Source organism: Pholcus phalangioides, unplaced genomic scaffold (genome assembly GCF_987345545.1).
Source record: "Pholcus phalangioides strain wild (caught in Gottingen) unplaced genomic scaffold, Ppha-v1.0 ptg000013l_1, whole genome shotgun sequence".
Classification (NCBI taxonomy): domain Eukaryota; kingdom Metazoa; phylum Arthropoda; class Arachnida; order Araneae; family Pholcidae; genus Pholcus; species Pholcus phalangioides.
The window spans coordinates 7792389-7806469 of NW_028301606.1; the positions used below are offsets into that span (position 1 = coordinate 7792389).

Here is a 14081-nt window from a genome sequence, read left to right on the forward strand (position 1 = left end):
AATTTAAGGTTTTTGTATTGTTCCTATGTAAACGTATCTGGAAATTGGAAAAGTTTTCATTAAAACGATATTTTTGCTATAACGGTGTTCGTTAAAATGGGATTCGACTGCACAGGATCGAAGGTGTGCTCCGCTTGTCTTCTTTTTTTATATAAGGCAGGAGGTAGAATTACTCCCCCCCCCCTCCCAACCGCCAAGGCTGACTCTGGTGATCCTTATTTATAGCGAAATTAAATGGCGTGTTCAATAATTCATCCATCATTGATATTGTCATCATGGTCACGGTGACAACAGGATGACAAGTGGACTTACCAAACTTGCTATTGTAACTTTTTGCACGTAATTGCAATATGCAGCAGTCAATTGGAGGACAGGATTCATTAGGCAATTAGAATCTGCATTCTGCATAGCAATCACATGGCGCATAATTTATCATTACCAAGGGACTGCTCAGGGTAAAACAGAAGTATAGCGATCAGAAAACTACAAAATAAATAATTAAAAAAAAAAAAAACAAATTAGGAAGAAACAAAAACAAAACAAGCTTTTGAATAGGAAATGATAATTGAAGGTTATCAAAATTTATTTTCTCAGACGAATTACTTTGGGGCAATATCTGACCTAGTTTCTGATGGTTGTTTGAAAATTTTGTGATAATCATAAATTATCTATACGATTATCTTTACTGTACTGAAAAAGTTAGATGCAGATACAAGCGCGTTTATCTTGAAAGTAAAATAAAATAAAAAAATTCATCCAAGGCCTTGGTTGAAAAAGAAGTGTGTATTGGAATAGAAGCCATTGCCAAGGTCAAAAGTAAGTTTCGACCAATTAAATTCTACCAGATGGTGAATATTGATGAGGTCTTTTTCCGAACTTGAACTCGTTCAGACGAACACCGGTGTGATATGTTGTGCATGGTTGTTTTTTTTTTCATTTTATACGAATATACAGTCGAATCCCGTTATAACGAACTCCAAGAGACCGTAGAAATCACTTGGTAATAATGAAATTTCGTTATAAAAGAATTCTAGATTTTTACACTGTTCCTATATAAGCTTATCTGAGGGATTAGAAGTTTTCGTTAAAACGAGATTTTCACTATAACGGTATTAATTGAAACAGGAATCGACTGTACTTTAGGCCAGGGAGGGTCTTCAACGTATGGCCCGGGGAAAAGTGCCATTTTAACGCATGGACCCACCCGGTCACGGCCCGGGGGAATTCACAAAAATGAGAACTGGTTGATATTTTCGAGAATATGCAGGGTAGGGCCACAGAAAATTCACTTGGCCCCGGGTTCATGATTCTCTTAAGAAGGCTCTGCCGGGTGCCACATTTGGTCATCGAAGCTTTTTTGTCGTGGCCCGCCGATCATTTCAGAAAATGGTTAAAAATATTGAAAAAAAAAAGTGATTAATATTCTAGAATTAACGGAAGAAATAATTCCAGAATCTATATGGATGAAAATTGAGAAATACTGGAAAAAGTAATAATTTTAGAATTTGTGAAACAAATAATTGCAGAATTAGTGAAAAAAATAAGATATAAATTAATGAGAGAAATAATTTGCTAATAGAAATCATTTCTATTAGCAATCAGTAAAATAATAATTGCGTAATTATTCAATGAAATGATTCTAAGATATATTGAGAAAGAAGATTTCAGAATTACCGAAACATAAATTGATCGATTGATTTAAAGTGATTTCAGATTAAAATTAATCTCAGAATTAATTAATTTAATCAGCATTTAAACTAAAACTTTTTTCAGAATTAGTGAAAAAAACTATTTCAGAACCAATCGAAATGGATAATTAATGTAAGAATCAATTTCAGAACAAATGAAATTCTTCAATTATTCTTGTCTCCGTTCAATTCATGAGCCCCATTGGATCCTTCTATTAGGATGTCACTAAATTACATGAGTTGGTGGACCGCAGGCTTCGTGGAAGTTTCAGTGTGGCCCACCATGTTTACTACTGCTAAACCAGACATGCACCTCGCAGTGCCGTCTTACGCATGGGCCCACCCGGGCCTCGAAAGAAGAGGGGCCTCAGAAAAATGAGAAGCAGTTGAATTTTTTGAATGTTTGCTATATGTAGGGCCTCGGAAAAATCACTTCGCCCGAGGGCTCATGATGCTCTTAAGACGGCCCTAGCACTTAGTCCATATTCCTATGCGGAACTTCTGACGAATTGGCACATGCTGGAATGACATGTTGGCTCCGTGTTGTGAACCTAACGTAAAGTTTGCCTCTTTGTAATGATCATTATGTGTAGCGTTGCCACCTGCCATCAATTTTTCTAACTTTGAGTGAAGTGTAATAATTGAAGTTTTACCGCTGTGGGCCTGTTGCTTTCTGAGGTGAGACTTTTCAACGAAGAGATCGGCTCGCATTCACTCCTCGAAGTTGGGAACCACAGAAAACCAACTTCAGCTGACCACTACTGTGTCGATGGTGGGGGTTGAATCCGGGTCCTCGCAATGTGAGTCCATCACTATGACCATTCGACCACCACAGCGGCTGGCCCACCGTACCTGATAGGTTGAAGACCCCCCTACTTTAGGCGAACGTTTCACAAACTTTCTGAACTCTAAGATCAGTAAAATATCAGAAAAAATTCGACGGACCACAATTAAAGTATATGTGGGCTGTCTCATGGCACTCCGGAGTCGGTGCCGGCTGACGTCATCGCCTTGACGGAACAGGTTAATTGCCATTGGCTACCGTGGTATTTCAAGGTCGCACTTCAGTTAAAAATAGAGCCCCTTTATATAATGAAGGCACCCCGTATATGAAGGCATCTTAGTTAAAAAGTATTAGAGCAGTGACGTCACGCATCTGGTTCGAGACCACACCCACTGGATCCAAGGCGCGGCAAGAGTAGCTTCAAAGGGATGAGACAGCTGTTACTGTATAGATTTGATTTGTGGGAAGGGCCTGTTTCTCGTGGATCGGGCTCAGGGAAAATATGAATTTTTCAGCCTCCTTGTATACGGTTTTCTTTGAGGTAGAGGCATACTTTGCAGTAGGGCATTGGGGCATGTGTGCTCGTGTTTAAAATTCAAAAGGCAGACAGTTTTGGGGCTGTAATAACTTGTGGGCCATGGGCATATATATGCCCGTTTGCCTATGCAAGGAACCGGCCCTGTATGAGCAATCAGGACAACACGTTTTGAAATCACTCGTAATAGGTACAGGCAATATTTTGCAGAGTTTTTAATTCCGAAATTTTTCAGACAGATGGCAGCACTTTTTTGAAAATTAAACAAGTGTAACTCTGACATCACAAGTACGTTAGATACACGCACCGCACGCCAGTATTATGTAATATTGTGCAGCCCTACTTTTTTTTATTTGGTTATCAACTTCCCTCCCCACCAAAGTTTATAAAATCGGGCTCAAGCGATACTGCACTGGAAATACACACTATCTTTAGTGTCGTGTTGGCTCAAGTGGGCCACAAAAATATTGTGGCCTCTGGATTGGATTACTGCGAATTAAAGTCGTACACTCTCAAGGGTGGTCCTAATTTGACCGGCCATCTGTCACGTGGCGTAAACTTCATCGCCTTCCGCTCTGATGGTAAATATACCCAGATGACTAGTTAGTTAGTTAGTGTTAGTTATCCTAATAGGCACAATCATCTATGATGAGACGGGTGATTCATGCAGAAAAACGGCACGGAAGCGATGCCAAACGTAAGATGAAACGTGAAGAGGAGGCGCATACATACATACATACATACTTACATAAAAGCAGCCGAATCGATCGGCTGTTCCATACATTCCACCCTGTTATTAATGCCAACGGGATTTTTGCTTTCTTTCTTGTTTGTTAGCTCTTCACAGACGGGTCTGGTGTAGTGCCCATTAGAAACAGAGATGGACGCAAGAGACTGACTCGATAACTACAGAGCAAACACAGTCGAGAACAACTCGAAGCGGTAGTGTGCGAAATGCCACTTTAACACACTAAACGGTGTCAATCAATAAAATTCTCGGGTTTCGTAAAAGATCACGATTATTTCCGTTCTTTCTTTAGAAAGAAAGAAAAAAAAAACAAGGGTAATTATATGGAGTGTGGGCGTTGAAACTCTGGAGGTCCGAAATACATAAATTTAGTTCGAATTCAGTGGGAGATGAACGAAAAGCAGGCTACGAGATCAACTCCTGTGCCAAAATGAATAACTGCTACTTAACCATACATGCACCTCGTGAACATACTCCTGAGGAATTAATAACGAATTGGTACAAGCCGGTATGTGTATATATGTGTTGCTCTAACGTATTTGCGTTGTCAGAGTTATGGGTGCTGTAGTGGTGCTGCCATCTGCCTATCATATTTTTAAGTGAAAATATTAGATCCCTGGGTTATCGTGTTACGTAATCATCGTGTTATAGGTCTGCCTACTCTTTTGCCAGACAGACTTTTACTAATGGGAGACCGTCTTGCATTATCGCCTTTTGCGCTGGAAAACCCAAGAAAATCTACTTTAGCCGACCACCACTGTGTCACCAAAGTTTGATACACAAGGTCTTTTGTGACACTTGGAAAATGCACATTAGAATGGGCACTACATACGTCTGAGTAGTGCCAGTTCATTTATAAACACGGTAAAGATGATTGTTGAGTAATGCGTGTTACGTGTTCGAGAAGTACTACTGCTACTAAACCACACATGGATCTCGTCCACATTCCTCTGAGGAATTTCTAACGAATTGGTATATGTTGGGATGTGCTCGTAAGTATTGTGAACTTAACGTGAAGTTAATGTGTTAACATTACATTTGTTACTGTGTAATGCTTGTTATGTGCAGTGCTGCCATCTGCCATCAGTTTTTATAACTATGAGTGAAGAGTAATGATTGGATAATCGTACCGTTGTAGGCCTGTTGAGACTTTTTAGAGACAAGATCGGCTCACATTCGCGCCTCGAAGTTGAGAACCACAGAAAACCAAATTCAGCTGACCACCATTTTGGCGACGGTGGGGTTCGAACCCGGGTGGAATAAAAATACTATAAAAGAAAAATCGAGAAAAACTGCCGAAATCGAAAAAAAAAAGTTCGAGTAATACTGCCACCTGTCTTCCGAATTCGGAAGCAACAAATTAGGACGAGGTCAGTTACCGACCAAAAGAGCGACCTAAAGAATGTCTGAGCATGAGAGTTTCCTGGAGATCGAGGAGATCAGGTCAGTTAGGGACCAAAACAGTGTGTAAATAATCAAAAGAGTGATTTAAAGAGCGAGGTACTATGTCAGTGAGTGACAAAAATAGGAGCGAGGGCGTGTAAAAGCATGGGAGTTGACTTACAGATCAAGGGACCAAGTTAGTGAGACACCAAAACGTTGTGAAAGCATGAGAATAACCAATAGAGTGACCTAGAGAACGAGGGACAAAGACAGTGAGACACCAGAAGAGTGACCAAGAAAGTGTGCGAACATGTGAAATGACTGAAAAAGTGTCAGCATCTAAAGTGACCAAAACAGCGTGTGAGCATTTGAGTGTCCAAGAGACAGAGGTGTATTTACAGGGGCGGGGGGCCAAGAGGGTCACGGAGCAGGGACGGCAAAATTTGTATAGCCCACAGGCGGCAAAATCATAAATACGCCTCTGCGCACATTCAAAGACATGCGGGCAAAAATATATCGATCGATTACATTCTAGAATCTAGAGTTATGCCAATAATGCCACACTATTGCGAGATTCCAGAAACTCGGAATATTCGGGTTGTCACCGCACTGAGATTGCGAGAGGTTTTTAGGTCACACATTGGATCGTCACACTCTGAAGGGTCGATTGTGTGAAAAACTGAGAGTGGTGGAGCATTTTAATAGAGCGATTTCACTTACGAAACAACGTTGATACGCCATCATCATTTGATCATTTCTGTAGCACCACGCTCATTTTCTGCACACGAGGGCGGGCTAATTAGACTGGGGCCTACAATTTATTGCCGATTCCGAAAAGCAGCCTGTTTTATTTTTTAAACTCACTGGTTGGTGCACAAACCCCTCGATGTGGGACTCCTTGCGGTAATAATCTTTTCTATGGTCATGTCACCGTTTCTGTTGTACCCCTGTGTCAGGAAAGTTTCTGACAAGGACGAACCTGGTATCGAACTCGCGACACCTCTAAACATCCTTTACGTAACACCTTCTAAAGCAGAAGGTGCTTTAGAAGGTGTTGCTTTAAGCGAAGTATCTTACCGACCTGGGCTACCACGCCTACTTGAACATCAAGACTCGGAAATGTGGTGTATTTTGAAGATTTTTTGTAAACATCTAACACATCACTGATTCTTAACGCTTCAAGTCATTGCGAAACTCAGTACAACTGAGTTTGTTGTATTTTTTCCTTATTTTTGGAAAATGACTGCCATGATAAACACTTATTAGATTATATTTTCCTTGCAATAATTCGGAAGGAAGGAGGAAAGAATTTTTTTTCATGTCTGTTGTACGGAATAATTAACAACCAACTCACGCATGCACATTAAATACATACCTATACAGTATGTACAAAAAATGATAACCGCTCTGATCTTGAGGAAAACTTGAGAGAAAAAACGGCCTGTGCCATAATATTGTGCTATTAATTATTCTTCATTTTACTCAAGATTTTGGAGCTTCGATAAAGAGGACAGCTTCGTAAAATAAGAAAAATAAGATTTTTAAGGAAGAGACAACCCCCTGCCATTCCCTCGTCCTGACTGTTTATATACGATTAATTCAAGTATTATGAAACATCATTTTCCCACGGGAAATTTTCTCATCTGGGTTAATAATTCGCGGAATAAAAAATGGCTGTGTCATATTACTCTGTATCTTTTTAGTGATTAGATCTTGATAGATGTGCACTTAATTTTTATGCTTCATAAGTACTACGTATTACAATTTTTATTGAGTTCTAGGGGATATACAGGATGTCTGAATGTCCACTGTTATCGTTGTCCGACAGCTGATTCCTCAAACGTTAGTCTTAAGGACTCAATCAATGGTCCGCGGGCAAAATGTGGCTCTCGGAGTCGTCCGAAGCGGCTCGAGACCCCAAACCTAATTTTGCGAAAATGAACTAAGCAGCATATTACCAGATCCCTTAAGTGACCCGTGTTGCAGATCCACATCACTTAAATAGACAGCGGTAAGATCTGCATAACTTGAGTGGCCCGCGGTGCAGTTCTACATCATTTAAGTGACCCGCGGTGCAGTTCTACATCACTTAAATTGCCCGTGGTACAAGTCCACCTCACTGAAGTGACCCGCGGTGCAGTTCCACGTCACTTAAATGTCCCGCAGTGCATATCCACATCACTTTAGTGACCCAAGGTACAGTTCCACATCATCTAAGTGACCGGCGGTGCAGTTCCACATCGCTTAAATAGCTCGTGGAATGTTTCCAGATCACTTGAGGGACCAGCGGCTCATTTCCAGATTAATTAAGTGACCAGCGGCACAGTTACAGAGCATTCTGAATGAGAGAACTCATAGTTTCCTAGAGCATTTTCCTTGAAAACAATAATTTTTTTAGAGCATTCTTTAAAACTATGGTTTCCTAGAGCATTTTCCTTGAAAACAATCATTTTTTTAGAGCATTCTTTAAAACTATGGTTTCCTAGAGCATTCTTTAAAACTATCGTTTCCTAGAGTATTCTTGAAAACCATTGTATCCCAGAGAATTTTTAAAACCCACTATTGGTAAATGCATTTTAGAAAACCGTCATTTTCCAGAGCAATGTTTAAAACCTTCATTTTCTAGAGCATTGTTTAAAACCATCGTTTCCTAGAGCATTTTCTTTGAAACTATTGTTTCCTAGAGCATTCTTGAAAACCAGTGCATTCTTTAAAATTATTGTATCCCAGAGCATTCTTTAAAATTATTGTATCCCAGAGCATTCTTTAAAATTATTGTATCCCAGAGCATTCTTTAAAATTATTGTATCCCAGAGCATTTTTAAAACCGCTATTGTTAAATGCATTTTAGAAAACCACAGTTTTTAGACATTGCTTGAAAAAACCTTCTTAAAACATTGTTTAAAACCATCGTTTTTCTGTGTATTGCTTAAAAACCATCGTTTTTCTGTGCATTGCTTAAAAAAACATCGTTTTTCTGTGCATTGCTTAAAAAACATCGTTTTTCTGTGCATTGCTTAAAAACCATCGTTTTTCTGTGCATTGCTTAAAAAACATCGTTTTTCTGTGCATTGCTTAAAAAAACATCGTTTTTCCGTGCATTGCTTAAAATCATCGTTTTCCAGAACATTGTTGGGCGCGGTAGCCCGGTCGATAAGATGCTCGCCTAAAGTACCAAAGGATGTTTAGAGGTGTCGCGAGTTCGATACCCGGTTCGTCCTTGTCAGAAAACTTTCCTGACACAGGGGTACAACAAAAAAACGGCGACTTGACCGCAGCAAAAAATTGCTACCGCAGGGAGTCCCCCATCGAGAGGTTAGCGCACCAACCTCTCGATGAGTATGAAAAAAACAAAAACAAGCCTGCCGTTCGGAATCGGCGATAAATTGTAGGTCCCGGTCTAATTAGCCCTCGTGTGCAGAAAATGACCGTGGTGCGACAAAAATGATCAAATGACCAGAACATTGTTTAAAATCATCGTTTTCCAGATTAATTTCATGGGATTAGACTCTGTTTTAACGGGTTTGCCGTTTTTAACGGCCGTTTTAAGAGCCCTTCCCCCCGAGGCAAAATGATTTTTCTGAGGCCCTCTACCTGATATTTTTTTTTCGTATGTTTTTATCAAATCTCATTTTCATGAGGCCGTGCCCGGTAGGGCTCATGCGTTAAGACGGCACTGGCCGACTAGCATCCCCTCATTCCAATACATTCAAGACAAAATGCCGTACAGGACTATTATAATCCTAGTCCTTGCAAGTTTTCAAAGTTTCAATCGACTGTATAGTTACAGCCCTCAAGTCAATGACTCGATATCAACCAAGATAATGAAACCAGAATCAGAAAACGTCCAAAAAAATTATAGAAAATCAATATTCATAAAATATTTAAGATTATGATTAATGATAACATCCACACAGCCCATAATTATTGATTCAGACGTGGAAACACGATGCACTTCAAAAACCGGCTAGACTATCGTGAGAGAGTTTCCGTCATTTTTTTTTCTAAGAGATAACATGACAGTCTTATCATTATCTTCATACTTATTTGCATCATTCCGGTTTTTTTTTCTATTTTTTTGTTGTAACATTCCGGTGAAGTAAATGGCTGATACGAGCCGATATGGAAGCAAATCATACCGGAATAATCCGCTCAATCGATTGATTACAGACACTTTTGGGACGGGAATGCTATCATCGGGTGAAAATATTTGATTACACAGCAACCATCCACTGATAAAAATTTTCTAAGCACTCGTAGGTTAGTATACTTCATCCAATATATCGCGAAATGTGTGTGTGTGTGAGTGACTTTCTTCATTCACTTTGAATGGTCAGGTGCTAGGCAACATAAAAGTAACAAAGATTCCCATTACACTTCATCACAAGATATAGAAAATACTTTACGAGAGAGAATAGTGTCTTTTTTTTCTTCTTCTCGAATACTGTATTATTTTGCTTTTGGTTGCCACTGAACGAAACTGAAACCGATGTAGTTCAGTTTTTTTACGATGCAATGTACGAAATAAAAAGTGATTCGATCACGAACTACGAGAAGGATTCGCTCGAATAGCTTTAATCGATTATTTCCTGGTAGTGGATAAACACTATCGATGTAAAAAGGTGATACTTGTACAGGCAGTATTTTTGGGAGATGGAGCTTCGAATTATTTCTTTTCCGGCACTTGTACTTTTTCTATGATATTACTTTTCTTCAGTGTATTAACCCTTTATTTATGACGTTATGAAAAGATGAATAAGAAGAAAATTATGATAAACATAAAAAATATATGAATATAATGATAAATAATAAATACAATTTACAAAATAGAATACTGTATTACGTAAATTGTTTGGTAGGTCATTATAGTTCTAATTAAAGACAAAAGAATATGAAAAATATTGGTTTCAAACAATTAGTTGGTTACATGACAAATTATCTAACCTCGCACACCGAAAGTACCGTTAGTAGATAAAGGGTTAATACAAATACAAATACAACGCCACAACAGGCAAAATGCCCAACGAGGTGGCTGATAAAAAGATATACGTTTAAACGTACGTTGTATACGAAACATACGTTTTGAGGAAAATAAAACTCAATACAATGGGTTTTTGGAGCTAAAATGTACAAATATTGAAATAGAGACTTATTTCAAATATAAATCCCTCACTTCAATATTTGTATAACAAACGCAAAATCCGTAGCCTGAACCTTTGTTGTAGCATAGGAATGTCTATTGTTGCTAAATGACGGTCTTTTTGCTGTTGAAAAGTGTTTGCATCTCAAAAGAATGTGTAGTGACCAAATAATCCTTCCTATAAATGTGTGACATATTGTATGTATCCCGCCCATCAGTTAACAATAACAAGTTTTAAATGATTCACTGGGCTAATGGTTTCAAACAATGTTCTGGGAAACGATAGTTTTAAAGAATGCTTCTAGGCCATTGTTTCTCAACCTTTTTGATATCACACAGTGAAGGTCAATGCTCCGCGGACCCCCCCCCCCTCCCTGCAGCGTCAGAAGACTAATTTCGACACCATCCTCCGATAAAATGTAAAGTGAATTTTTTTATAATTAGCATATTATAAAAATTGAATAAATTACAACTTCATAGCACAAAATGTGACATTAATTGCAATGGTAGTAAATTAAAATGATCTTGTGGACCCCTTACAAAGTACTCACGTACCCCAAGATGGAAAATATTGTTCTAGGAATCGATGACAAAGTTAAAGCGATTACTGAAAGAGTTTAAACAATGCACTGGGAAACGATGGTTTTCAACAGAGTTTCCCATAATAAAGATTTTTAACAAAGCTAAGGATAACGCGATGGGTTTTAAATAGGGCTGGGAATCGATTAAAATTTTTAACTGGTTAATCAAAAAAAATTAAATCGATTAATCGAATTTTAATCGAGTATTTTCAAATGCTAGTCACTCATAGCAAACGTAGTGTTGATAATTATGTATTATTAATTGTTGCTATAAAAACATGTTCTATTCATTTCACGCATCTATCCACTGAATGGATGTAAATAAATAAATAAATATCGAAATAGATTAACAAATAAAGGCCGCCCGCTTGAAGCCATTTAGTATTGCCCCACTTTGCCAAAAACATGAATGTGCAAATTTCTAGAACGTGGAAAATGACTTTTGAATGTTTACTCTTCCCATGTTACTCTATGGAAATGGTTCTCTCCAAATGTTTTGCAAAATGTGTTTAAATAGGGAATACACATTTGCGCTTTTTGGCAAAATTAGCAAAATAAGTGATCCAACTAGCTGACAAACCCAAAAGTAAAAATTTGCACATTTATGTCTCTGGCATAAGGGGAACAACATTTCTTAAATTGAATCTTGTATTTTTTTTAAATCAAGTAGTTTCAGAAATCATCACTAGTTTTCGTTGAATCGACTTGTGTTTCCTCATGCCGAACAATTTGATCGAAATATCGATTCAATATGGATTCAAATATTTTTAAATACGGTCACTTATCTTATATGTTATGTATAGGAACATAGTTTAAGGCATTTAACCGGTTTAGTCAAACAAATTTTTAAGCATTTTTAAAAAGCGGGTTTTAAAAATGTTCTGGGATACAATTGTTTTAAAGAATGCTCTAGGAAACGATGGTGTTAAACAATGCTCTGGAAAATGATGGTTTTAAACAATGCTCTGGAAAACGATGGTTTTCAACAATACTATGGAAAAAAGATAGTTTTCCAAAATGTTTTAAGAAAAACGATGGTTTTTGAAAAAAAAAAATCAAGATAATGTGATAGTTCTAAACAATACTCTAGGTAACAAAGGTTTTCGACAGAACACAGATTACGAGATATTTTTACTCGATAGTTTTCAACAAAATTTCTGATAACACTCCCAGTAGCAAAACTCAAAGTAGATAGTTCTTAAACGGATTGTGATTTTAATAAAACTATGAAACTCTCAAAAAACGATGATTCTAACAAAGCTCCGAATAACAATGGTTTTAAATAAAGTTCGAAATGATTTAAATGAAAGTGGCTCTAAACAAAGCTCTGAATAACAACTTTTTCAAATAATACTCCTCAAAATAACGAATGTTTTTAAATGAAACAAGGAAATGACACTTACTTCCAAGGAAGTAGAAATTATGAGTTTACCAATGCTACCCATGTTTATTCCGCAGTTTCGTTATTTTGACAATCACTAGTGCAATCAATCGAGTGCAACTCAATTTTTCTGAGCCATAAACTGCGTCAGTTACTGAAGTTGTTGCTGATTAAAGATATACTTTATCTTCTTTTAAATCCTGTACACTCTTATAGGTTTTCTATACGCAATTAGAACTTTGTACGAAAGAGAAAGTATGAAAATAGGTTCAATATATAACTGTGTGAGGTTACCAAAATTATAGAGGGCAAATAAGGGTGTGTAATATATTTTGAGCGAGAAAAAGAGAAAAAAGTCGCATTTAATGGAACTGGTGACCTGGATTTTTCTTAAGACTCGGCAAGAAATCAAGTTTCATAAGCCTGTTCTTGCCTCGAGACGAACAATTCTAGATTTTCGTCGGTTTTGTGGAAAACGTTCGAAAATTATATCGATCGAGCATGCAAAATCCCTTAATCATGCAAAAGCTTTTAGAAAACGGCCACTAATGAACTTGGTGTTTGATGTCAAACCTTACGATTAATTAACACCTAACGTCATTTCACGACAATGCTCTTCAATAAAATAAACAAAATTATTGCCAAAAAGAAAATGCCACTAATTTTTTTCCCCAGAAATTTTGTCAAGACAATTCAATCAAAAAATAAAGATAAGAGTGCAACAACAACTTCTCCAACAGTGCTATATTTTTGTGCTGTATAATTAGTTTCAGCTTTATTTTACTCTAATTCAAATAATCATTTTTAAAAATAATGCATCAGCTGAATGGTATACTAAACCAAGTTGCCAAGTTGAGAGTCCTTTGTTGAAAAGGTTTTGAGAGTTATTTACTGGCTCGGTTCATGTCTAAATCTTTTCCGACCACGTGCACTATTTCACCTTATAGAAGATAGATGGCGCTATGACGACCGCGCAAAAGTACACAGCTAACGCATAACATTCTTCATGCAGAGGATTTAATATTCATCCGTGTTACCAGTCGTTGGCCAATTAAATTAATTTTTGGAAAGGTAGTTCAGTTGAGGAAACAGCTTGTGTTTTCTTTTCCCGAGAAACTTTCTCAAGGGATCTGTGAAACGTATTGGATATGTGGCGCTACTTGTCTTGTACAATTTTTATATTTTTATTATATTTTTTATGCCACTCACTAGCTAGGCATTATCTAGTGTGTTCTTGTATTGGAGTTCAGTCTGGCTCCAACTGTCGATCGAACATGTCGTAAAAGTCTCTCTCTCTTCTATTAAATAACTAAAAAAGTAAAGGAGTCATGACTGTATGTCCGAAATAATAACCAGACACATCCACCAGCACTAGCATCACCATAGATACATTAAAAAACATTGCATTTTGTCATATGCAGTCTCATTATAAGATCCCTTGGGAAAGTCTCTCTGGAAAAGAAATTTGAATATTGTCAACTGAAAGAAACTGAACAAGAACTGAAGGAATAGGAATTTTTTTCCGTCATACATTTGCCTTCACTTTAGGAAGGAAATGACAAAAGCACCTCAACATATATATGGGTCACAGCTAATACTACGGACTAATTACGGCAGTAATAGAAATATGTGTCAACAAGGGAGGGTGGAGAGAACACCTTCTAGCCCAGTGTTTCCCAAAGTGGGCAATATCGCCCCCTGGTGGGTGAGGGAATGGTCCAGGGGGCGATAGAAGCTACAAATATAACATTTCACATGGGTTCACTTGTGTCTCTCGGGGGCGATTAGAGAAAAAAATTTCTGAAGAATGGGGTGATGGCACAAAAAAGTTTGGGAAACTA

General features: G+C 37.7%; 1 protein-coding gene across 2 annotated transcripts in view; it reads right to left on the minus strand.

The window, feature by feature from the left end:
* Positions 1 to 14081, minus strand: part of LOC149078536 (phosphoserine phosphatase-like) — a 46136-nt gene that overhangs the window by 28766 nt on the left and 3289 nt on the right. The window contains exon 1 of one of the 2 annotated variants that reach the window (XM_089240648.1): positions 12263 to 12547. The exons of the other annotated variant lie outside the window; for it this stretch is intronic. Coding sequence (XP_089096774.1) covers positions 12263 to 12304 — 42 coding nt within the window. The 5' untranslated portion in view covers positions 12305 to 12547. Of the gene's footprint in view, positions 1 to 12262; positions 12548 to 14081 lie in introns of those variants that run through there. 2 annotated transcript variants of the gene reach the window in all.